Source organism: Pezoporus flaviventris, unplaced genomic scaffold (genome assembly GCF_033815535.1).
Source record: "Pezoporus flaviventris isolate CSIRO_AGI_PZ_B2104156 unplaced genomic scaffold, CSIRO_AGI_Pfla_v1 ptg000083l, whole genome shotgun sequence".
NCBI classification, from domain to species: Eukaryota; Metazoa; Chordata; class Aves; order Psittaciformes; family Psittacidae; genus Pezoporus; species Pezoporus flaviventris.
The window spans coordinates 41,008-68,055 of record NW_026892631.1 but is presented as its reverse complement, the minus strand read 5'-3'; the positions used below and the strand labels follow the sequence as shown (position 1 = coordinate 68,055).

Genomic DNA, 27,048 nt, shown 5'->3' with positions numbered 1-27,048 from the left:
GTAATTGAGAGTTATTATACCATGACAATAAACCTACTCCCATATTCATCTCTGTCCTTTTTCCAGTGAACGTGAAAAGAAGCCCCCAAGAGACTGCCAGTTCTGTGTATTTCACCATGTGTATTTTTATGCATCCTCTCAGTCACAATCAGAAAAACCCATCATCTGATACGACGTTTTCAGAAAGCACAAGCAACACTCCTCTGGCAATTTATTTGGACTAAGAGGCAAAATCATATGCTGTTTTGAATAGCTTCCTCCTTAACCTGCAGAAAGCATTTCAGACAGCATGATTCAGAGCAAGGATCCCATTCATAAAACAGCAGCAGCTCTGCAAAACAACATGTGGCTGCATCTAAAAGGGATCTTCCACTAAGCACCCACAGGTTCCTTTAGCACCCTCCCTTCCCCCAAAACAGAAATAACCACAACAGATCACATGCCTGACAACGTTTAAGCAAGAATGCACAATAGTTTGGACCAAGTACCGTACTACATTTTGGAGCATTACATAAAGCCACACACTGATGCGCACAACTCTTCAAAGGTTTGGCAGCAGCCACGTACTTTCTTACAATCTTACAATTTTCATTCTGGGTATCAGAACAAAGTCCCATTCAAGAAACAACCCACAACATATAATGTTATTCCTGCTGCCAACCAGAGGGCACCTGCACCTTATCTTTGCTACCAGTCCCATTTTCACAGGCCATAGTCTTGGCAGGATGAGTCGTTCTTACGGTAGCGTGGGGAAGCAGCCATCTTCGTAGGTGATGGAGAAGCTGCCCCAGGTAATTCAGGCCCACTTTCAGCAAGGACTGGTGCAGAGGCCAGGTGAGGCACCTTCTTCCTTCCCAGGAAGCCAGCTCCTTCAAACCCCATTTTCTTTTTGCTTTCTACTTTGGCTTCACTCTCCTCTTCTGGTCCTCTTCTTTTGAGATCCAGAGAACTCTCTGGGAGATGGTGAACCTCTGTACTGCAATACCCACCTGCATCCGTCCCACCTGTGCTTCGCACTTCAAGTGTGGTGGTCAGGACTGCTTTCTTCTCAGCTATGCTGCCCTCCACTGTTGCCTTCCTGGCCTCTGGCTGGCTGGAATTCCCATTTGCAGCAGCTGTCTTTTCTGTTGGGCTTTTGCTGGTTAAGTTAAAAGCTTGGAAGTCCCGGTAACTGTGGAAGCTCTCTGTCCGCCTTGCTCTTGCCAGCAGGGGACTTTCTCTGTATGGCCGCACAGAACCATACGTGGCTGCTTCAGGGATTGTTTCATGGTGCTGCAATTGGAGGCTTCAGAAAGAGAAACAACCAAGGATGAAAACAGCAGATGTTAGGCTGAGAACAGGAGTCAGTTATTACACACACCCTGCTCCCACCCACCACTGCAACTCCCACTACAATAGCAATATACTCATCACAACTCCCATACAAGGGCTTCCAGATCACTTGGGATTCTCATGGGATTCTTTACGTATAAACTACACATAGACACCTCGATTTTTGTTGGTTAAGACACTGAGGGCATGGATTCAGGGGCTCAGCTACAGCATTCAAGTCACCAAACCCCTCTTTGCCTACCTAAAGGTAAAACTTTGGTGTCCACAGCCAGCGCCACCCTTGGTGACTTACCTAGAATTAGATTCCCGCAACCGGTTTGGCTGAACAACTGAGGTAGCAGGGCTGATGTTAGGTGTGGCACAGCGAGATGTACTCAAGTCACACTGGTCAAGCAATTTGAGCAGTTCTTCCTCTGTGGGGCCGCCAGCATCTGAAAGAGACAGCTCTTAGTGCCCAAGTCCATTTCCTGTAGTCACTTACATGTGGACAGAAAAAGAACCACACCGCAGTCCTGGCAGAACATGACTTACCCTTGTCTTCACTCTTATTAACCATGTCCATCGCTGTGGTCAGGTCCCACATCTGGATGCTGCCATTTGAATGTCCAGTGAAGAGGTAACGGCGTGGCCGGGAGCCCATTCTGCTGGATCCTTCACATTCTCGCACAGTAAATGAGGAGATAGTAGTACAGTCAACTGCCTGGATCTCACAGATCCTACAGGAAAAGAAACCCCAAGTTACCAAAACAGCTGCAGGGTCTGGCCAGTGAAGTCAGGACTGGTTTAAGTTTCTGAGAAAGCACTGAAATTGCCATCAGAAAAGGACCTTTCTTCCAGACAAAATTCCTTCTCCTGCATGACTGGCATGCTGCTTAGCTGCAAACCTTCCCCCACAATGTATCTGCAGTCTTACTACTTGTTTATTAGGGAACCCCCACTTGTTCTATGTCCATTTTCAATCTGCAATGATTAGAAACCTAAGGCTTTCAAGATTGACAGCAAGTAGTCCCTTCGTATGCTAAACACTCTAGGAAACCAACCTGCAGAAACAGCACATTTAACCATATAAAAGGTATGCAAAAAACTCCAAGGATGATAAATCCAATGTTATCTATAGAGATAACTTTTGTCTTACGACAACTGCAGTATTACTTGACATGGCAGATCTCAGTTGCTTTTCTCCCCATTATTTTAGAAGCTTATGTGGGGAGTAAGATGAAAAGGACTCCCAAAACTAAGTTGCTAAGCCAGACTCCACAACAGAACCTCACACATTCTCGGTGATTTGTTTTACTGGCTCCTTGCATTGAGCTTTTTACAGGAGTAATCTGCCCTCAATTAAGATGCCAATAGTGTAAAGCCATAAACATTTTCACCCAGACTCAAAGTTACTAGGCAAGAAACACAATAGTAATAAGTGGCACAGAACTGAGAAGCACCATCTTTACTGATCTCTTGCCATCTTCCTAGCCTGACAGGAAAAAAAGCAACTTGGCAACATTTCTCACTACACTGGCAGCAACATAGTAGAATATTACAAAACCAAGTCCTAGTAAATAATTATATACCTGACCTTTCTAGGTCAGTTTCTCAGTTTTAAAGGTTCTGCAAAGCCAAGTGGAAAGGAAGAGAGAAACTGCTTCCCTGTCTACCTATGTGAGTAGCAAAATCCCTGCCACCAGCAACTTCAGCATTAGTTCTGTAATGTAACGTTAACATGTACCATAACTGAGTTACATATTCTGTAGAGGCACATTAATGCTTGCTTAGTGAGCTCAGGTTATAACAGATCGTTAAGTACAGTTCTGTTACTAACACACAGACTAGAGTTCAGCCAAACCTGTCAAGCACGTTAGAAGCTTGCCAAGTGCAACTGCACACATCCCCAAGGGATGGGAGACCCCCACCACCACTTGAACAGTTCTGCTCCTTTACGAGTTAAAACCCTAATCACAGAGGTACCTTTTCCCAGTTGAAGAGAGCCTTACAAACAGTTTATTAGTGATGGGAACAACTTTTTGGATAAAAACCTGTTGATCATCACGTTCACCAAAGGGTCCTAGAGAGAAAAGAAAGATGATTTTGTTTCAATTCCCTCACTCTCTTCTCCGTGCATTCCTGAAGACCCAAACTCATACTAGTATGACCACTGCAATTTTATAGCACCACAACTAGGGAACCAAAGATGACTAATATCTAGAACAAGTTACCCAATGGTTACAAACCTCTACAAATACAAATATGTTTTGTTCTTTTGTTTTAAAGGTCACCCATTCTTAAATTTTCTGCATGTTCCTAGAGGAATTATGGTATCAGTGCAAACCCTAGATTTCTTGCCATAGTACTGACCTCACCCTGTGTTCATTGGGCATCCTCGTCATCAAAGGTTTATTTGCAAGACTCAGAACACAAAGAAATCCAGACTACCTGTGTACCTGTATTTACTGACATGCATTCCTTCAGTGGCTTGCTATAGCAATATCCTAGCCTCATTTATCTCTGCAGTTTCAAGGCTTCACTAAAATTTGTCACAACTTCAAATTCATTTCAGTATTTCTCACATGTGCCACTTAATCCTGACTGAACAGTGAAATGGCATTTGCAGCAGAAATGGCATTTGCAGCAGACTGAAACCCTTACTATGCTCATCTGCTTTAATACAGTCTCCTGTGTTTTCAGTCATTCTCTAAACCAAAAGTGAAATGCTACATCAGTTTGCTCAAGGAAAAGGTGTAGTATCTGTTTGAAAGTTTTTCTTTCCCTTTTCGCACCTGCTGAGTAAGTCCTTTAAGTGTACTCATGCTATACAGCCTGAACAATGAGTATTTTCAGGTGAATCTTACAGATTCCTTCCATGGTTTCAAGGGGAGAGCAATATATAACAGCTCACACACATCAACGGACTTGCGTGTTACAGGGGAGAAGGTCTGTTTAAACCCCCATGAGACCAGTGAATGTATAGGCTCAGCACAGCTCATTCAAGAGACATCCTACCAATGTCATTTCCAGAACAGTAACTGCCATGACTCTCTGCTTCCTCCAGGGATAGGATTTTGAATGATGCAAGAGGTGTTGAGCCTGGCTGAGTTGAGATCATGCCCCGGAATCGAGTCACAGTCCATGTCCGTACATGGTTGTTATCAGCACAAACTAGAAAGGAAAAAAATAGACAGTAACAAGGGATGACAAAACTTTTGAGATCAATTCTAATTATTTCTTTATGATAGCTTTTCAAGACTGAGCAATCAAGCAGAATTTAGGCAATATCAGGCTATACAGCACCTCCAGACATGCAAAATGGATCACATTATCTAGCAATCCACAAATTGTTACTGATCTCCTGAAGTTCAAGAAAAACTGAAGCAGGCAGAACACAACATTAAGGTCTGACTGAGTCAGCACCAGTAGCCTACAGCATGCTTCCACCTTGTTAGCGCAGATACTAGAACAAGACATGTCATGAGAGCAGCCTGGCAGCAGAATCCTCATTACACAGCAACGCTCTTCTAGTTCATTCATTAGTTATTCAGTTTCTACATACAGATGTGCCCTTTACTGGCATGGAAAGTTTAGCACCAAATTACAGGGCAACAGATGAGCTCTAGGCTGTTTGTTTGGGGTATAGCTGGATACTATGGTTCCTGTTCCTTTTTTGAAGATATAGGGATAGCAGCAGAAAGTAAATCTGTTATCTGGTTGATGGATTCTGGGTGAAACAGATTCTTACAGAGGGAGGAGTGATTGTTTCTTCCCTGAAAGCAAGACACTTTCCTGAGTCTAAGACAGGACAAATAGGATAGCACAAGAAACACTGGGAGACAGCTGAGAAAAGAAGAAACCCTTTGAAGCCACAGGAAAGCTTTTTCTAGGGCCCAAGAGGAGATGGTGCACATTTTGCTGCAACCCAGAAAGCTCCTGAAAGGCTGTTAAAAGAAGAAAAGTCCTAAAGGACCTGCCCACAACAGTAAGACTTGACAGGAATACATTTGTTTACAACCCCTTTTATTTCCACAAATGGCAGCCTTGGAATAAGACACAAACAAAAGTGCGAGTTGTTCCAGTATCTGGGCAAATAAAACCTGTGCCTTTTACCTGCTAAATGCTCTGAAGAATGCTTACTTTAACAAAGAGGATCCAAGCCAATCTAACCCCTTCCCTCTCCCCCCCAAATCTGTCCAACTAATTTCTATCATATGTGGGAGCAATGCAAGTTATTAAGCAATGCATAAAAATGCTTCATTGCTCAAGAGGAGGAGAGACCCACCAATACACATTTGTGCACAGAAAAGAAGATTACCTGAAACAAGGTGCTTCTCTGAAAGCATGATCTTCGTAACGGGACTTCGATGAACTGTGAAGGTCTGAAAGAGCTGAGGCCCAGACCCAACTGTTTCAGGGTGCTGTACAATCACTCTCACAGCTCCAGAGCTGGTGCCATATGCAATCTCAATCCAATTGCCACTTACACCTAAAGCAAGCAAGAACACAGTTGCTTCCCTGAGGGATAAAAGCTTGTCTTACTAGGGCCAGGGAATGAGGCAGTAGAAAACAGTATTTCCAAGCTTCCACAGTAAGGTAGATACTTATTTTAAACACAGTTTACCCATTACTATACTTATTACTTGTTCAGCCTGGAGGAGGCTCTGGGGAGACCTTCTGTTTCCCAGTACCTAAAAGGGGCCTACAAGAAATATGCAGGGAGAGGGACTCTTTGCAAGGAGGAGAATTGCTTTAAGCTCACAGAAGGGAGATTTAGATTAGACATTAAGAAAAAATTCTTCACTATGAGGCACTGGCACAGGGTGCCAGAGAACCTGTGGCTCCCCCATCCCTGGCAGCGTTCAAGGCAAGAATGGACAAGGCTCTGAGCAACCTGGTCTAGTGGAAAGTCTCCCTGCTTGTGGCAGGGAGCTGGAACTGGATGAGCTTTAAAGGTCCCTTCCAACCCAAACCAGTCTTTGATTCTATGATTATTTTCCCATGAACAGAGAAGACATTTTGCCACTAAAAAACCTCAACATTTGTTTATTGCCATGCTACACTCTTCAACAGTTTCTTAACAACACTTTCTCTCCCATTCTTTCCTCCTTCCTGGAAGTGAAAGACAAGATTGGTAAGTCATAATGCACTCCTCACAGTGATATGGTCAATACATGCCACACACCTTTTCTGACATAATGGGAAGCAAATGGGAAAGCAAGGCAAGAGCAAGGACTACAGTTAAAAGGTCACTGGTATCAGTACAGTTATGTTTTTCCTGGTTTGCTGCACTGTGCTTACAGAAGGGCCTATAGACACAAGAGCTAAGTATCATTCAGCTGCATATGGAAATGGGGTTTAATTTTATTGGTTGTAAGTTTAACCTTGCTGTTGGGTCTCGTTGTCCCCCCCCCCAGTTCACCACAAACTATTTCAGTGAATACAATTCATAAAGCGCAAAAGGCTTAAACCCAGAAAAGGTACACTACCATTAATATGGGATGCTACTACATTATATGTTAATGTATAATGCATGAGGTACAAGCATACACACACACAAGTACAGGTACCTATTTACAGTTAGTAGTGTTCATCATTCATTTGAAGATGATTAATTGAAGAAGAATTTACTGTTTATGTCAAGGGCTTTAGCCCTGCTATGCTGCAACAGAAAACGTCCATTTAGAAAACAAAAACCCCTCATCTGTAACAGACTCTCACTGAAGAGAAAGTGATAAAATACCAACTTGTTTTAGGTGTGAGGTAGACACTAAGCGCTGTTATAGCATCATTGGAGGGATCGTGGTACAATTCTGTCACCAGAAGATCATTGTCTTTCATTCGCAGTGGGAACTTCTGCATGTCTGTGAGGAAAAGACATCTGTTTATTACTCTGAATAGAGTTGTTCTGATGCAACTTAGACCAACTAAAGAGTTAAGAATCAAACTCCTCCAAATAAGCTTCACAGTACCACCTCCTCCTATTTATTCTTGCCTTTTCTCATTTCTTACCTATATAGTATATAGAGCCATTGTTACAGCCCAGCAGCAGGAAAGATCCAGCAGTATCATAGCTTGTGATAGGAACAACATCCTGAACCTAGTGCAAATGGAAACAAACAAACAAAAAAAAGACATTTTTGATATACTTTGTTGAAGAACACCTGAGTTTGGTCCCGGTCTGAAGCTCACACATGCAATGGCATTCTGAAGTGCTGCTGGTAGACAGCATTCCTTTCCCAAACCAGATCTTAAGTCACAGAGCTCAGCAGACAAGTCAGCACAACTGCTCCATATGAAGGCCAAAAACTTAAGAGCATTGCAGCTAAACCACACCTTCAAAAAAGGATTTCTTTACCAATATGCAAAATGAGTGTACTTCACACTTTGTCCTGTCCCTTCTTCCCTTTCTGACAACTGCTTAAGAGGTTGATGAGCAAAGGAACTACATGTGACCTCTTGAAGCATTCCTCTACCCCCAGTACTTATATTCCTCTGTCAGCCCCTATGGAGATCTCAGCCCCTAGCAGATATATAATGAGAGGGGAAAAATTCTTATCCCATTTCAATGTCCCACTTCTGATACACATCCACACCAAATGAACTGGAAGGCAGCCCTGTCGTATTTTACTTACTGGTCTGCAGCTTAAGGTGGGGGATTCAGAATGCCTGGTCTTTGTCCTCTAGGATCAAAAGGAATGCTTATTACCTCAGATGGGATGGAGATCTCTAGCAAAGAAAAAGTTTAGCTTATCCTAGGTCTGATTCCCTATCTCAAGCAATTCTTTCTTTTTTGCTTCAGCTCTGAGGAAGAAAAAGCCAAAAGCTTTTTTATGCAGAGCACTGAAACATGGTCGAAGTCATAGCACTGTTCTGTACTTCGTTTGTTTCAGTCAGTTCACTTAATGGACACTGACTACTTAAGTTCTCATTTCTCTTTGACCAGCAGCATCTTTCCAATTACCTCAGAGACATACAAAATCATCTGCAAAATAACTAAAATGAATCTGTTGGATAAAAGCAAAATAAACCAACCAAAGAAGCTTCCCCACATCCCAGAGAGCTCACACACTAAGTCAGTACTCATTCCTAACCGAAGGGTAGTCTGTAAAACCCTTAAAACATATTCTAAAGTTGAAACATGAATACAGCTTCAATATAAATATGGGAAGATAGGAAGGTAGGGGCACTCTCCCTGTTTTCTTTGTTTAAAGAACCTCACCTCTCTCACTTATGTTCACACATAATTCAGCATAGATCTAATGCTAAAAATAAACTGTTACTGTTCTTTGGTTCTGTGAATCAAAGGTATACAGCAGCTCTCCCATCTGCTACAAGTTTACAAAACAGAGGCAAAGGCAATCCATCAAAAGTTTACAACTTTAGTCATAACCTTGCAGAGGAGGCAACTGCAAGGAGAGGTCTGAGCAAGAGAATCCCCAGTACTGCTGACAGCAGAGATCAACTGACTGGGTCAGAAAGATTGTACAAAACAAGGAGAGATCTATCTTCTGCACCAGACAGGGACACACCAGAGGCAATTCAAGAGTTGCACTTACCAAGAAGTGAACTTTCATTAGGAAACAGAGCAACACTATACAACAGTCATGGGTAAAATATGCCCAGTGGGGCACTGGCATATTCTGTTTCTCAAAACTTCTCTCACTGCAGCAAGTATGATTACATCCTAGATCTGAGAGCTATGGGCAACTCATGGAAAGCAGTTACACAAATACCATGTATTCTCATGAGGAATTTGAGATGGTACAACCCTGCCACGTAGGTCTTTATAGAGTTTTTTCAAGAGGAATGTGTTCTAAAGGGAGATGAAGACGTATAAGAAGATGCGAGGTTTTTATTCCTTACTACCAAAAGAGCTTGAGATATAGAAAGCACCTTCAAACTGGCTGGATTTAGGCATGCTTTGTTTAGCTTGGGTATCAGAAAGCAAACAAACTTGGGCTTAGGACATCCTGGCATATAAGCCTCTCAAAGATTTTCTATTCTTCAATAGGAAACACTTTCACCAAAAGGTCAGTCAAACTGAGGAACTACGAATGTGATCAGAAAGATTGCTGTGGCTCCTCTGGAAACAAAGATGATGAATGGGACACAATTTTTTATTCTTTATTACTTGCTCCTTTAGAAAATGTCAGATGCCAGTTTGTCACGTAGCATTAAGTTGTCTCAACAGAAGATTTTGCAAGGTATCAATATTGCTTTTCAAGAACACACTAGCATGTCTGCTGCAGAAGCAGTGCTATCTCATACTTCTTATCTGTTATTTGTTCGCAGGAGTGTCACTTAAAGGCTGAATGGGAACTTACCAAACAGTGCAGCAGCCTCAGGTCAGTTCTGCCTCTTGAGATTTGCAAGGCAATTTAGGGATCTTACTGCATCTAGGTTTTGTGCCACAGACATACACCCAGCTGTGTTACAAGCTTTGTTATTCATATGAATGCTCCACTGTTTTCTCAGACTCATACAGACTCCAAGGATCTATTTAACATGCATTCTAACAACAGGAATAAAGTCAGAAGCATCAACATGCAAGACAAATATCTTTACAGCATATCCAAGTACATTTCTGCTGAAGAGTCTCTCTGTGTAAAACAACTTTTAAGATCCCTTAAATATATCATAGAATCATAGAATAGTTAGGGTTGGAAAGGACCTTAAGATCATCTAGTTCCAATCCCCCTGCCACAGGCAGGGACACCTCACACTAAACCATGCCACCCAAGGCTTCATCCAACCTGGCCTTGAACACTGTCAGGGATGGAGCATTCACAACCTCCCTGGGCAACCCATTCCAGTGCCTCACCACCCTCACAGTAAAGAATTTCTTCCTTATATCCAATCTAAACTTCCCCTGTTTAAGTTTTAATCCGTTACCCCTTGTCCTGTCACTACAGTCCCTAATGAAAAGTCCATCTCCAGCATCCCTATAGGCCCCCTTCAGATACTGGAAGGCTGCTATGAGGTCTCCACACAACCTTCTCTTCTCCAGGCTGAACAGCCCCAACTTTGTCAGCCTATCTTCATAGAGGAGGTGCTCCAGTCCCCTGAGCATCCTCGTAACCCTCCTCTGGACTTGTTCCAACAGTTCCATGTCCTTTTTATGTTGAGGACACCAGAACTGCACACAGTACTCCAAGTGAGGTCTCAAAAGCGCAGAGCAGAGGGGCAGGATCACCTCCTTGGACCTTGCTGGCCACACTCCTGTTGGTGCAGCCCAGGATATGTTTGGCTTTCTGGGCTGAGAGTGCACACTGAAGCTGGCTCATGTTCATTTTCTCATTGACCAGCACCCCCAAGTCTTTCTCCACAGGGCTGCTCTGAGTCTCTTCTCTGCCCAACCTGTAGCTGTGCCTGGGATTGCTCCGACCCAGGTGTAGGAGCACTTGGCATGGTTAAACTTCGTAAGGTTAGCATTGGCCCACCTCACAAGCGTGTCAAGGTCCCTCTGGATGGCATTCCTTACCTCCAGCATATCAACCGAACCACACAGCTTGGTGTCATGGGCAAACTTGCTGAGGGCACACTCAATCCCACTGTCCATGTCACCAAAGATGTTGAACAAGACCGGTCCCAACACCGACCCCTGAGGGACACCACTCATTACTGGTCTCCAGCTGGACATTGAGCCATTGACCACAACTCTTTGTGTGTGGCCATCCGGCCAGTTTTTTATCCACCGAGTGATCCACCTATCAAATTGATGTCTCTCCAACTTAGAGACAAGGATGTCATGTGGGACAGTGTCGAACGCTTTGCACAAGTCCAGGTAGATGACATCAACTGCTCTACCCCTGTCCATCAGTTAAAATGTTTAAGTATGTTTAAATATATATACATTTGACATTTATTACTCTAAATCACACCACATCCTTTTACCTGAAAGCCTAAAAAGCATGCTTTTTACCACCAAACAATTCAAAATTCTACTCACAGGCACACCCTTATATATGAAGGTTGCAAACTCTGTGACACAAGTCAGGGCTGAAAACCCTGTGACAAGCATTTCACACATGCTTTTAGATTGCTGGATTCTCTTTTTACTAGAAGAAATACCAGCTTATTGAAAGTGACTGAAACAGAAAAAGGAACTGAACACACCTGCCAATGCTGAGTCACAGCGTTCCACACTCCCACTTTCCCTGTATGGCTTGTAGCCACCAACTGGTTGCCAATGAAGAAGAGAGCATCTACAGGGACTCCAAGACTGAACACTCCTATAAGAAAAAAAACCAAACAAACAGAGTCTTTGAAGCATATCTAAAATAAAGAGAAAAAACAGTAACAATGGAACCTCTTTCATTATTGTCATGTCACATTTCTTGCAGTAGCAAGAAAAGAACAGCCAAAACTGGGTTTGCAGTGTACTAAGAGAGGTACTATTCAAGCAGCAAACCGGGTTCCATTAAGCTGAATAGCAGCATGATGTCACCTCTTCTGATGCAATCATTGCCATCAAGTCCTCAAAGGGCTTTATATATTCTAAGGACATTAAAATATAAATAACAATCAAAAATTCTGTTCCAGTAAGAAGGATTTTTTGTTGTTGTTTTCATTGAATCTATTAAGAGTCATTTAAGAAGCAGTAATTTCATGGGTTTCATTAGCCAAATTTGTACTGGATTAGTTTGCAGTTACCTTTTAAAGTATTACAAGTTTTCTCTTTTGAAGTCCAATCAAACAGCCGTAGTCTGAAAACAAATTTTAGAAACTAAATACAGCTACAAGGTTTAATCAGTAATCTTGGAAAAAACTGAACTACCCCAGTGTGACACTAGTTGAATACATTCAAATTTCTCTTTTTAGCAGAAATACTTGAACCTGTAAAACTAAGCAGCCTACAAAAGCCTGTGTCTTTCTTTCTTTCCTTCTCTTTTCATCTACACATCTTTCAGTTTGGTTACAGTCCATGAGTAGAGAGTACAGGCTATTAAAAACTGAAGCCATATAGGGAACCAGTTTCACCAGTCATCACATACTACTCAAAATCTGGAAGATAAGACTTACCAGCAAATGCTGGCTTTCCAAAGAAAGCAAATGTGGCATCAAGAACACTGCACTTAAAAATCACAACACAGAAGAATGTGACAGGTATTGATGACTATGGTTATAGTAGACCTTAATATCTGTCCTCTCTTTAGAGCCTTCTAGTCTCATCATAGATCAAATACGAATACTTTTAATGCAAACTTGGACAGCAAAATACATTTGGTAGGATTTATTGCACAGTGTGTTTGAAAATTACAGCAAACTACAAAACTCTGAGATAATTTCCGAGTTTGCCAGCTATGAAATCCAGCAAAACAACCCTGTAAGTAACTCAGTTTGTAAGTAATTCCAGGCTAAGTTTTACTGCCTAGTAAGCACAAAAGTCAGTACTATTGGGGATATATAGTAAGTACAAAAGTCTATACTACTGGGGATACATAACACTATCAAGTGTCCAGCTTCACTAGTAAGTTTTCTATTCCATACTACTCACTCTACATACTTATATTACTTCTCACTAATATACTTTAACTGCAGCAGCCAGATGTCTTCAGAAGAAGAGTACCCAACAGCTAGAATATTTCCCAACATTGTTTTGGGCAAATTCAAATGAACAGAGTGCCATTCCCAACCAAGAACAGCCCTCTGTTACACGCTGAGAAGGAATTTCAGGAAGCTCAACATATATTTATCTTTAATTGGGATGCTAAACTGCTTTCCATGGCACAGCACAATCATTCAATGCAGATGAGATTCAGCTGTACAGGACATGTGAAAAAGGCAGTAATAAAAAATCCACAGAAACAACTAGAATTGATTACTCCAGAGAATCAAGAAAGACAGCTTGAATAGTCTGGAGGAATTTGAAGGGTCAGTCCTGCTTAGGCTCAACAATATGAGACCCATTCCCAGGGGAGACAATGCTATATGTAATGACAGGCTCTTGTCTTAAGGGTCCCTCTCAGTAAGGTACTGCTTACAGCAGCAACCCAGCAGCAGTGCCTTATGTAAATAATATTGAAAGTAAAGAGAGCACTCTGGCAGAGCCCTATCACAAAGCTGCCAGCCCACAGAGTTTTCTGAGGATGGCATCACCAGGCCCCAACAACTGGAACAAGTAATTTCTTTCCCAAGATGATAGCAATGCACTATATCGCTAACACTAAGCAGGACTGCAAGCATCTGCCTCCACAAGGAAACAAGACAACTCTATTCAAGTTATTACTAATAAGCACAAACATATTTTAGGGTTTTTTAACCCAAGCAGCATGACCTATTATCCAAAAGAGGAACAGTACATTTTGGTCAATGTTAGTCAGACTAAAGATTCAGACCTGGAGGCACTTTCTCTCTGTTCCCCTCTGCCCCAAGTGGGATTTCCTTTGTTTCACAAAAATCACTTCAATGCAGCACAGCCTGTTTAGCAAAAGTGCTTCCTCCAGTTTTGCTGCCATGTTCAGTCGAAGTCCGAGTTATCAGAAATTTATGGTACTGGCATATTCTAGTTTTTATTAGAAGCCCACTTATGGCTTTTGTGTCTCTTTGCACTTCATTTCCAAATATCTGAGATGCTGCTTCACGTATCTTATTGCAAATGCCAAGGTAACATAAGCAGCTAATCAAACCAGAAAGTACAGGAGAAACGTAACAGCACAGTGCTTAAAGCAATGCTCATCTTTTTGACTTTAATTAATGACTGCATGAATTCTCATGGAGTTATGTATGGAGATACATCTAATAAATTAACTCAGCAGTAAATTTCAAAGCAAAGTGTCCAAATAAGGAGATTGCTGTCATACTTGGTTAGCAGTATCTACTGCCCAAGGAAAAACATTACTGGCATAGTAGTGGTTATTCAAACACCAAGAATTAGGCTACAGGGAGTTCCTAATACCACTCCCTTCACTACCTCCCAAATTTGACCTCTATTTGAACAAGAGTCAGACAAGCCATCAGATGAATACCAAAGAACATTTACTTCTGAAATATCTTCCTGCTATTTTTTTAGCCTCCCTAATCGTGTGTCCTTTAGTGCCAAGGTGTACAAGCAGTTATTCCTGTATGCTTAGGGCAGTAGAGTGCTTTTTCTATACTGTAATTATAAAAAGATTTTCACCTTCCATTTATGAACTACATTGGACAGAGAACTGAAATCTTTCCATCATCCCCATGTAAAAATGTAGCTTTGATATGACGAAGGAAAGAAAAGAACAGAATTTCTCAATATCTGTAACTTTTCATATCAGAAGCTTCAGTTCCTTTGCTCTATGGCCTAGATTCTAATACAAGTCCAGGCAAAAGTTCTACTCTTAATTTGCATCCTTACACAAAAACCTCAAACTGAACAGTAAGTGTTAGTACCTGTTCAGTAAGCAGACTGCTTTTTTATTGTCCACCTTTTAAAGACAGGATTCCTCTAGCATGACAGAGAAGAAAGTTAATATGCTGTAACAGTATAAGCATGCTCTGTCACTTTGTGAAAACGTCCACAGGACACTGCAGATCATACGTACCTCAAAATAAGGTCACAGACTTCTTCCTTGTTAAACATACACAGACAAAAATAAAAAGCCCACGCTATTATAGTTACCAATTTCGCTGCCACTACCACCATCTTGAATGCTCCACAAGATTATGCTACTCTCTGAGGCAACTGCAACCATCTTATCCTTGTCTCCATGAGGTCCTCCAACCACCTTAGCATTGAGAGCCACTCGCTCAATTGTCCAGTCCAGATAGGGACTCGTGAAGACCTGCTGCCACCCAGATGACTCTTTGATTCTAGAGAGGCAAAGGAGGGAACAGAGGGTTAGAGATTCAGAAACAGGTACCTCAGTCTACACCTGAACCAATATGGCTGGCTGGCTGCTCCAGTCTTACAGGCCAAGCCACAAAACTTGAAATTCCAGTTAAGCACTAGAGTCTACAAAAGCTGCCTTTTTTTTTCCTCCCTTGAAGTTTGACTCTGCATATCATTTCAGTGCTTTGCAGCTACCGAACCCCTGTACTGGGCTTTTTCTTCATATAAGCACATCTGATATATAAGTTATAAGACCAAACCAAAAGTTTGGGCTAAACAAATGCCAGAGGCTCAGCTTAAGACTTCAGAAAAAATCTCTATTAAGTTGCCTCTGGAAATTATGCATCACATAAGACACCCAATCATGTTCGAGCATAAAGCTGTGCTAAGTTGCATTTTCTGTTTATGGCATACTGTAAACAGATAATACTGAACTGACCATAAGCTTTATTTTTAGAGAATCATTTCCCTGTGCATTTTAAAGACTTACCTAACACCAGAAAAACAATTTATCTGCTTTAATTTCAGGCAATAATTTAGATACTTTGCAACTCAGCTAAAGCACACTAAACCTCAGCAGTCAAATTATATAAATGTGAGCATGGAAAGCAGAAACATTATCTGGTATTTTTTTGCCATTGGTCCTAGTCTTTTAACTTCAGCACTGCATCTTGCCTGGAGCTGAAGAACCACGGAGAGTGAGATTCACATGAGTGAATCTTTCACTTAAAGGGAAACAGAGATAAAAATCATAAGGAGGGGACAATGATTTCAAATCATTGCCTCTTTCTCCAGTCAGACGATATTACACATAACTGAAAGCAAGAACATTGAAGAGAGCAAGAGAAGCCACATCTAGTGGCAAACCAAACTGCAGTGGTGAATACAGCAGACAAGTTAGATGTGACTTAAGTTACAAAGTTTAAGCAAATAAATTAGTATCATATATAGTTTAAAAGGCAGAAAACTATAGCTTCAGCTCGGCAGTAACTAGAAAGAAGCTACTCACATCACACTCTTTACTCTCCCTTCTGTTTCTGAACCACAAAACAGCAGTGTTTGTTTGGCTTTTAGGAAGAGCTCTTGTTAAAGATTACTTTCCATTGAAAAGACAGCCACCAGTTAAATCAGGCTTTTCAGATGTGAACTAAAATTAGCTTCTGCAATATGAAGGTGTTACTTATCTTCACCTGATGTTAAAAAATAGCCAGTTTGCTTACAAGACATTTAGACACTTTCCAGCCACCCAGGTGAAGTAGCAAGTGCTTAACAGTTCTGCTAAGATGAAGTTTAAGACAAGGTTTGTCACTTATGCAGCAAAAATCCCTTCACTGTTTCAAGTTCTTTGATAGCCTAACTTCACAGAATGTCTTCAAACCGAAACAGCAGGAAGAACTCTTTTAAGAGATCTTTCATTTGAAAACCTGCTTTAAAATGGGCTTTGGAGTCCATTACTTTTGCAACAGCATCAAAATCAACATGAAAGCAGCAAAAGTTGAGTTCCTATCAAGCAGCTGATCTGCACCAGTAAAAGCAGCAACTCAAGATTTATAGGGCCAAACTGAATGCAAGTGATCTCCTGTTATTTCAGACTAAAGCAATCTTTTTGCTTTGCTTATAGAAATTGAGGTTTTTTGTTTGGGGTTTTTTGTTTCAGATTCCTAGAACCTGACAAACTACTATATTCATACCTGTAGCAAACAGCAAAATGGGCATAGGCAGCTACTATCCAGTTGTGATGGCCAGCTACTATAAGAACTTTCCGTGGGTCCACAGGGAATCCTAAAAACAACAACAAAGCTGAAATCAGTCAAGTGATGGGTATTAGAAGATGTTTCTGCTCATCTGTAACAAGATAGAGCTCTCTCCTAGGCAGGCAACAGAAACTTGGTGAATGCGCTTTCTCAAGAAAGATTTTCACCTAGATTCTAGTTAGCAGTATTACTCAGAATTCTTACAACTATTACAATTCTTCTACAGAAGTTCTTATACATTTCATCTCAGCCATTACAATCCAGAGTGTCCAGAACAGTGAAAAGGCAAATATATGCCTCAGTTTTAAAGCCTACCAAACTGGTAAAAATCTGAGGACTGTTGAAACACTGCTGTATTTTGTAAACGTTGTAGGCAAATACTTGGTGCAACCCTGCATTATTGTTATAGACTGTTAATTGAGATTTCCAGCATCTGAGAATACCTACAGCTCCTCCATCTACTATGTAGGGGGAGCATGCCTGTTTCTAAGCTATAACTAAATTTGGTGCGGCAGAAGTGTCGGATGGCACTGGAAATCAGTGATTATGGTACTTCCCCAAGTTAGCTCTCAACCTTGATACACTAAAGAGCTAATACCTAAAGACTGCATCTTCCCTCTCATTTTCCCCATGACTGCCCTCTTCCAAACCTGCAGCAACTCACAAAGAAGGATCAGCAATACATACCCAAGGCTTATTTTTCTATTACCTGGATAGAAATTCACCTTTTAACATACTCTAGATCACAGAATCATAGAATAGTTACAGTTGGAAAAGACCTTAAAATCATCTAGTTCCCAGCCATGGGCAGGGACACTTTGCACTAAACCATGTCACCTAAGGCTCTGTCCAACCTGGCACTGAACACCACCAGGGACGGAGCATTCACAACTTCCTTGGGCAACCTGTGCCAGCACCTCATCACCCTCACAGTAAAGAACTTTTTCCTTATATCTGAGCTAAACTTCCCCTGTTTAAATTTGAACCCATTACCCTTTGAGCTATCACTACAGTCCCTAATGAACACTGCAACAATTTACAGGGTTATAGCAGAGGATGACAACTCAAGCAGAATCATTTTGCCTCCAAAGTCAAAACTGGAAGATGATAGAATTCAACCTTATCTTATTTATAGTTTTATATATTTTATATGGAATATACTCTATATAGTTAAACGACTTAAGACTACCTTTACACTAAAATCTCAACTCTTGCAGGGCAAGAGAGAGGCACCAGGAACAAGAAAGAGGCACCAGGAACAAGAAAGAAATGCAAAAGAAGGACGTCCTGAACAAAAACCCATGAGATATTGGTCCATCTGTTTTTTATCATGGCTTTAGTACAGTGAAAGGTATTTGTCTAAGGGGCCTAATTGAAGAACTTTGATTTGCCTTTCACTTAGCCTCATACCTTGAGTGTACAGCAGTGAACCTTAAATACTACATAGGTTTGCCTTAATCACAATTTAGATTAAGGCAAACATAGAATAACAGACTGAAACCAGAAACAGCCACTCAACTTTTATTACCCACTGACAATCACCTTTTCAATTTGTTTTGGGTTCAGAACTGACATTCCTCACCTAGCCTGACTGTACCTTCGCCAGTACCATCAAGTGTAGGTTGGACACCACCACGACCATGAATCTCACTCTCAGAGCAGTTTTGACCAATTCTATCATCAGATGGTAGCCTGGCAGCATTATTTATTTTACGGTTGGGAATGCCTGTAAAAGAAAAGAGATGTTTGGTTCCACTCCATAAAGTTTAGTAATATAACAGATATTCATTCACTTTCAAAATACAGGATTAATAATCATGCACTTTGATCTAAAGCCTATTTTAAGTACCCATATTGTCAAGGAAAGCTCATTTGTGGCAATCTGTCACCTAGACTTAGGGCACATAAAGTAACTGTACCTTAGAATCACAGAATCATGAAATCATAGAATAGTTAGGGTTGGAAAGAACCTTAAGATCATCTAGTTCCAACCCTCCGCCATGGGCAGGGACACCTTGCAATAAACCATGTCACCCAAGACTCCCTCCAACCTGGCCTTGAACACTGCCAGGGATGGAGCATTCACAACTTTCTTGGGCAACCCATTCCAGTGCCTCACCATCCTCACAGTAAAGAACTTCTTTATATCTAACCTGAACTTCCCCTGTTTAAGTTTGAACCCATTAACCCTTGTCCTGTCACTACAGTCCCTAATGAAGAGTCCCTGCCCACCATCCTTGTAGCCTCCTTCAGAAAGAAGAAAGCACTCCATGCTGATAACCTACTTGAAGAATCTCTATACTAGTCCACTATCAAACACAGCCTGCTTCATATTAACATGGCACAACACCTTGCCCAATACTCTAAATATACCATTACATAAAGAATACATATAAAAGCCGTGGGTTTGAATCAGAACTATGTTCAATTCAACCACACATCTTATTCTTTCCATGGGACAGCCTTCTCTAGATAGCTTGACACCCGGAGTAACTACCTCAGCCAACTGCCCCCATAAACTAAAGCAGTAAGTGACTGCAAGCAACATCAGATGATTAACTCAAAAATACCTGGAGGAGGCAGGTAGCCATGAAAAAGGACACTGCCACAAGATGAGCGTTCCAGTTCTTCACATAATAGCAATCTTCTCACTAAGGAGAAAAACCAGGTATGAGCACAGCTTTGACTTCCTAGGAAACATTATTTCAATTAACCTTCTCTGTCAGTAAGTTTGATAATCTTCAGGGTCATGACTGCCCAGAACTTGCAAGTGAGTCATTTCTACAATAATAAAGATGAGATGACCTCAGATTAAAAAAATAAGTTACCTAAAGGAGTGATTCCATAGAATTCAGCTTCATGCCTGAGAACATTAATACTTACTCCCCTAGGAAATAAAAAAAACAAAACAACACAAGGACAAGGTAAATACTTAAGAGTTTAAATACTAGCATATTAAGTAGGTATTACACAATGTGAACACCAAGCTACCTAGCAGTTTAAAGAATTACCACCAAATGCATTCAACATGTTGATGTGTGAGATTTCAAAGTGATCTCAGTATTACCTTTTGTTAAAGTAAGGATACAGAAGCAATAAAGAAATACATTGCCACAAGTGGTTTAAAGTTTAGGTTGGATATAACAAGAAAGTTCTTTACCGTAAGAGTGATGAGGCACTGGAATGGGTTGCCCAAAGAAGTTGTGAATAATCCATCCCTGGCACTGTTCAAGGCCAGGCTGGATGGAAACGTGGGTGACATGCTTTAGTGCGAGGTGTCCCTGCCCATGGCAGGGGGATTGGACCTAGATGATCTTAAGGCCCTTTCCAACCCTAACCATTCTATGATTCTATGAATCCACTAACAAAATATAACGCTACCATTTCTGCCTCCACCATGCCACATATATACTTCAGACGTGGTCCCAGATCTAGGAGGGTGCAGAGTCATACACTGGGCACCCACCTAGATAAGTAAAACTGAACAATCCTCACTCAAAAAGGTTTTCTACTAACACATCTGATCAAATTAGTTTTCACTTGAAATAAGGAGAACTTCTTACCTTAAGTCTAACTCCTTTGTACGAAGAAAATTTAGAATGGGCGCAAATGCTGCTGGATCACGATCAATAAATATCTGCAAGGAAAAACTGCTGTGCTTTAGCATTACTATGGAGCAACAATCAACTGAAATGCTTTTTTATGCTGAGCATGAGAAATAGAAATTGAGGATGTGGCAGACAAACATAACCCAAAGCTTCTGGGCCTCTCCTTTCCTCTCATTATCCTTCTACCACCCACCAGTTCAATATTCTTATAAGACATACATACAAACACTGATGCAAATAGACGGCACTTAATAAGCATGTTCTTTAAGTTCTATACTCTCCACAAAGGTCAACAGGCACCCTCACTGAAACAGCCATTTTTCTATATATATTTGCCAATTAAAGCTGCATTTCAATCTCAGGATTAATCTACTACATATGCAATAGCTATCTTATGAAAATTACACTTCTCTGCAGTACACCAATAAGTAGTTTTTCTGTCTAAATACAGTTGCTGTCTCTGCATTGTAGACAATGCAGAATGAGCACAAAATTGCACATTGTCCCAGTTTCATTTATCTTGGAATGAAGAGGAGAATCAAGAAAAAAAATTAGAGATGTCACTAATTTTCATGAGAGTTTAGACTGACTCAGGCAGTGTAATTCCTGTTAGATTAGAACCTACAATGATTATTATTTAGGAGAGAACCTAACTGAAAGCATAATATTAAATTAGTAACTTATCAGTAGGTTTACTACTCACAGCACCAGTTTCATCCTTCAGCGTTGAAATTCTTCCACTCAGCAAACTGAAACACAGGAAAGCTTCATTAGACATCTCTCAGAAATGTACTAATAGAAATACAGGAGAGCAATACTCTCAGTCCCTTTACTTTCTTTGTGAATTTTCACCTGTATTTTGGTAAAACAATAAAAGCTACTGAAGTAAAAAGCAAGAGTAAACTATCAATTCTGCAAGGATTTGCTGGGCAAGAATGGGGTGGATGAGTTTTGACACAATTTTCCTTCAAAGTTTCTCTCCCATGAGATTAAAGTACTTTTGCTCCAGATCTACAGAAAACACAACAACCAAACATTGTTTTACAGATAAGAAGCAAACTAAGTAATGTCAACAGTTTTATTTTAAGATTCCATCTCAGTCTGGACAATTACCTCTGAGATATGCCAGTCATGGATAACTTTCAGAACAAACTCCTTAGTATACTTTGTGTTGAGAGACTGAGGAATAGCATGGAACTTCCTCCTCGTGCCTTTTCTTCCATGCTTCAAAGAAGGTGACACCTCCCTGGCACTCCATTTATCCTAACATTTCAGTGAAACAGGAGCAGGTAATGCCATCTCTCTCTGTCAGCTACTGGCTTTTGTTGGGAAGGATGTCTAGAGTACAAAAATTAAACGTAAGGAAGCAAAATTGCCTGCCTTTTACATGCCAGTATTTCTTTTATATGTTTCAGATTAACTGTGATGATAGAGGTCCAGCAACTACAGCACAAAATTACTAGCATACAAGCAGTAAGCAGCACAACCTACACAAGCAGCAATGGTAGTGACGTAAAAGTTAGCAGAAAGATGTTCAATAATTCAACAGCTCCTGCGTTGTGGGAGGTACTCTGTATCGTGTACCCAGGGTACAGCAATAATTCAAAAAAACATTACAGGCAGTGCTACTGTGTATAGTGAGTAAGATCACAAGTGGTAACATAGTAATAGAAACAGTGGCATCTCCCTTTCTTGGAAACTTATTTCCATAACACTACGTCTAAAAAGTGACAGCTTTTCAGCACATATAAGCTGCCATAGCATCATTCAAGACAGAAGATGCTTTTTGGATAACAGCTTACTTCAAATGAATCTGCCCCATTGCTTGAGGAGGGAGAAAAGCATTAATGAATAAAGACATCATTAACAGCATAAAGTGACACTATTAACAACATAAATAAATAAATACATATATGAGAAGATATGTACTTTTTTAAATGACTATTAATTTGTGTTTCTTTAATGTGAATATCTATTACAAATACCTGGAAAAAAAGGAGTCTGGAATCCACATCAGTGTTTGTCTTGAAGTGCTGAACCTAGGAAACCAAAGTTAACAATTTTACAATCAGCTGTAAAATTGGAAGGAAGTCTATTTTATCTTTTATTTGTCCTACAAAGCTGATATCAAACACATCTGGGAAGACTGAGATCATTTAAATGTCTGCACAAAGTCAAACAAGTTGCAGATTCTTTGCACAGACTGTCCGTAAGCATGAAGCACAACTGTCCAGAAACCCCCAAAGCGTCATTCTTTATAGGTTTGTAATACACTGTCCCCAAAATTCTACATTTTTGGGTTCTCATACTCTAGAGATTTTCATCAAGCATTTAACTTGACAAACAACCAAGCCCCCCCCCCCCCCCCCCAAAAAAAAAGCAAGCAACCACACAAAAAGCAGACACTAAAATAAAAGTTAATGGATAGCGTGCTATGTTTTTAACTAACTGCACGGTACTCTTACTTAGAACTAAAGGGGTGCTACGCTGTGCATGGCAAAAGACCACAATGAGCTTCAAGTCAGTATTTTACAGTAACTTCAATTATTTGCCATTTGCTATTTAGGCCCTCCAAGGGGGGGCCAACAGCAATAAGAGTTAAAAGAAAGCATTTACTCTGAATCATGAAATAATGCATAGTATTACTTACAATGCCAGACAGTATTTTACATAGTAACTACCTATGAACTGTTCTATACTTCTGGTTTTGATTTAACATGAAGAAATACAACTGGATTGACAGCTTGGACAAGGATTTCATACTCCACATCAGCTGACTGTATATATCCTCTTATTAGTAGCACGACTAAGAAACTTTCGGTATCCTCTCCATTAATGGGGAATCAAAAAAGGCAATGCAAAAGTAAAATTCTGCAACTTTCCACACAGTCCAGGAATGTACTACAAAGTATTTTTTGTTTCCACTGCTAAACAAAAAGCATTAATTTATACCCCCAGGGGAAACACAAAGGCTGCATGGAACTACCATTCTGCATAAAATCTGGATTGTGTAGCTGCTCAACAGAAAATCTCCAGTATCGGCATTCTAAGCACAAACAAGCAAAGTCTTTCCTAAAAACATTAAAAATAAAGAGAACCAAAACAGTTTGCTATATAAATGGAAAGTGGCTTCTAAGTATATCTGCATTTTTGTACAGCTTTTATCAGCTGTCATACAGACCACTACCCTTCTCTAAGATTAAGGGATGATTATGCTACAGTGTGTGCATAATAGAAAACAATGAGTCACACGTATTTTATCCAAGATTAATCCAGACACCACATGTAACTATGGGGATGGATGCACCATCCCCAGTTAGTCCTTTTAAAGGTCTTCACAAGCTGAATATTTTTATTGCCTGATACTTCTACAAGTTTCAGTTGTAAACAACATTGAATGATAAATGCTTAAATTAATTCTGAAGCAATAAAGCCCCCCGAGACCCTGAAGACGCTCAGGATCTCTGAACAAATGTTTGAGGACTCCATGGTACTTCTCAGTAGACTATAGCACAGTTTCTGACCTGCACACATGCTTGCATTTAGGCACATAGGTGACAGTCAGCTATTTAGAGGTGTCAAGATTTGCTGGTGTTCTGACACCAGCTAGAGCTGGGTTCAACTCTAGCATTTTCTAAGTCAAATAAAGTAGCAAAATATTTGTGACTAGATGTTCCAGAATAACAAGGCCCAAATAAGGCGGACAGAAAAAAGGAGCCATCAGTGGATTCCACATTCATCTCCTTGCAATCTGATCAGTGAGTTTAGATAGCACGAGTATTTTCTGTGATTTGCACTATGGGATCAGTTTAGTAATACATCATACTAACCTATACTTTAGAACTTTTAATGCATACACATTAATCTATGTAAACAAGAAGACAGAGCCCTTCTTTCCAGGGTACAGAAATAAGCTTAGCTAGCAACATTTTCATGTATAAGTGCATCCACAGATTCATGCAGCTAACATGCAGTGGTCAGATGGACACTGTAGGAGGACAACCAGGTAAACCCACTGGAATACTCTCAAATACCCTTAAGCAGGTGGCCTCCACTGAAAAAAAATACAGGTAACTGGGAACAGACACAAACAGGCAAAACAGCCGTTTCCATAGCCTGTTGGGGTTTTAGAGTTATAAGCAGAGGGAGATAAAAGGTCAAGAGAACTTACTAAATTTGTTACAGTAATTTCTGTGAATGTTAACTTGCAAGAGGTTTTCTGCTGCCAGAAAAGGAATCCACTGAGCTGAGACCAGAAACCACTGGAGCAACAGCATACAACAGAGAAGCTCTGGCAGTCCCAGGGGGCAGTGGGAACCTAGTGTCAGAACATGCAAAACTGGCATCTCTGTACTCGATGCTCCAAAGTGTAACTGCTGTCAGAGGGGAGCTCCGATTTCCTCTTCTCATACAACTCCACAAACAAAACTAAGAGTTTCAGGTTTCTAGTATGGGTAACAAGAACTAATGCACAGTTTACCTATTCCTTACATCCAAATGATGTCTGCTGCCTAGAACACAGACATTCAACTAGAAATAAAATATACACAATTGTTAGCTTGCCTTATTCTTCATACTTCTGTGTAGACAAGCCCTCTGAGGAGGTTTATTTCTTCCCCGATTCAGATCTTACTTATGAAATCGAAGCATCTTTTTGATTCCACTTGTAGCAAAAACCTAAAAGGTGAACTGGCCTATAATTTTAGAGACAGAGTTCACTGATGAACCTTATTCAGTGTAACATGAAATCTGGCCCAAGCCAACATCAAAGTTATCCTGAAAGCATCCCTGTAGGAGAGTTTTGACTATGGAAGTGTCGTGGTTTAAACTTAGTCAGCCATGCAGCCACTCTCTCACTCCCCTCTCTTCCTCCCCCGCTTCCCGGAGGGATGGGAAGGAGAATCGAAATAATGTAACTCCCATGGGTTGAGATAAGAACAGTCCAGCAACTAAGGCATAACACACACCAGTACTGCTACCACCAATAATAATAATGATAAGGGAAATAACAAGGGAAGAGAATACAACCGCTCACCACTTGATTGATACCCAGCCCAACCAAGCAGTGATCTAACCCTTCTGGGTAACTGGCCCCAGTTTATATAGTGGGCATGATGTGCTGTGGTACGGAATACCCCTTTGGTTAGTTTGGGTCAGGTGTCCTGTCTCGGCTTCCTGCCAGCTTCCCCTCCTCCCTGGCAGAGCATGAGACTCAGAATGTCCTTGGTCAGATTAAACATTACTGAGCAGCAACTAAAAACATCAGTGTTACCAGTGTTGTTCCCAGGCTGAAAGTCAAAAACACAGCACTTGCACCAGTTACTAAGGAGAAAAATGACTGCTACTGCTGAACCCAGGACAGGAAGTGACAAGCAGTCAATCTGGGCTGAATGAGGTTCTTAATGTCTCCTTATAACAAAGGAATTCTGCACCAATTTTATGGCACCATCCTTTAGGAAGGCTGCAACATACAATTCAGTTATAAGAACAAGATCCTCTTCTGGGATAGTAGTAGTTGCTTCTAATACTAATAGCTGTGCCTAAGACTCATAAAGACACATTACTTCAGTTCCCACCATCTACGGTGATCATGCCTGAGCATAGAAACATCTACACTATCACACAGATTCTGACCTACAATTCTCTATCTCAGCCTGCCAAAATGCCATCTTATAAACTTTCAGTGTCCGTTCAATTACAAATCTTTACTCTGATTGACAGCAGCGGTATTATATCTACCTTTTTAACACCTTAGCATCTGAGGCTGCAAGGCAGACCAATGCCTAGAAAGCTATGGCAAAGCAAACCTCTCTGTCCTCTACTCTGAAGCAGCAGCATACAAAGTCGAGTGTCCTCCTGGAGCACGTCTCTAAAAACCCCAGACCCTGCAATACAGACACCACACAGGGCTGTCAACGCCTCCCGTATCTGCCTCCAACTGTCCCAGCTCCCGTGCAAAAGCTTTATCCATGCGCTTCCCGAAGCAGCAGCCGCGGTGGGCCGATTCTAGGCGAGCCGGCTCTGCCGTGCTCGCCCTTGCTCCGATACCCTCCGGTACAAGCTGGCACCACCCGCCGGCAGGCCCTGGGGTCGGTCCCGCTCGGCCTGCCCTGTACACCCGCTCACCTGGTACCCCCCACATTGAGCTGGATGATCTCCCCGCTCCCGGCGCCAGCGAACCCTCCGCCATTCCCCGCCATCTTCTCCACCGCCTGCTCCAGCCGGGGCCCGCCGCCGCCTCCCGGAACCTCGGGATCGAGAGAAAGTGAAGGCGGCGGCGGCGGCGGGGAAGGAAGACAAGGGGGCTCAGCCAGCGGGCCCGCGCTGGTATCTGCGGCCGCAGGCGGCCAGGGAAGGGGCGGTGTCCGGCCAGTCTGCGGCCCTGGGGGCTTCCCGCCGCTCAGGCCCAGCCAGGCCGCACACACTGCGCGGTCCGACCGGACAACGCCATAGCAACGCCACAGCAGTTGGAGCTGGACGAAGAGGAGGAGGAGGAGGAGGAGAGAGGGGCCGGCGTTCGCCAAAAAGCGTAGAAACGTTCGCGGAACGAGGGCGGCTGCGCACAATC

General features: G+C 41.5%; 1 protein-coding gene across 3 annotated transcripts; it reads right to left on the bottom strand.

The window, feature by feature from the left end:
- Positions 1-194: 194 nt before the first annotated feature.
- KCTD3 (potassium channel tetramerization domain containing 3) lies at positions 195-27,048 on the bottom strand. Of its 3 annotated transcripts, none has more exons than XM_061475272.1 (18): positions 26,607-27,048; positions 22,466-22,519; positions 21,184-21,229; positions 20,436-20,509; positions 19,701-19,759; positions 19,443-19,523; positions 18,470-18,598; positions 16,810-16,900; positions 14,909-15,099; positions 11,431-11,546; positions 7,324-7,411; positions 7,059-7,175; positions 5,630-5,800; positions 4,327-4,482; positions 3,295-3,391; positions 1,864-2,048; positions 1,625-1,763; positions 195-1,285 (listed from the first exon to the last, which is right to left on the bottom strand). In XM_061475272.1, exons 1-18 carry the CDS (start codon positions 26,678-26,680, stop codon positions 703-705), a joined length of 2,451 nt encoding a protein of 816 aa, XP_061331256.1. In that variant the 5' UTR covers positions 26,681-27,048; the 3' UTR covers positions 195-702. The 3 variants fall into 3 exon arrangements, with proteins under 3 accessions (XP_061331256.1, XP_061331255.1, XP_061331257.1); XM_061475271.1 differs by having other exon boundaries at positions 18,455-18,598; positions 26,607-27,038; XM_061475273.1 differs by lacking the exon at positions 18,470-18,598.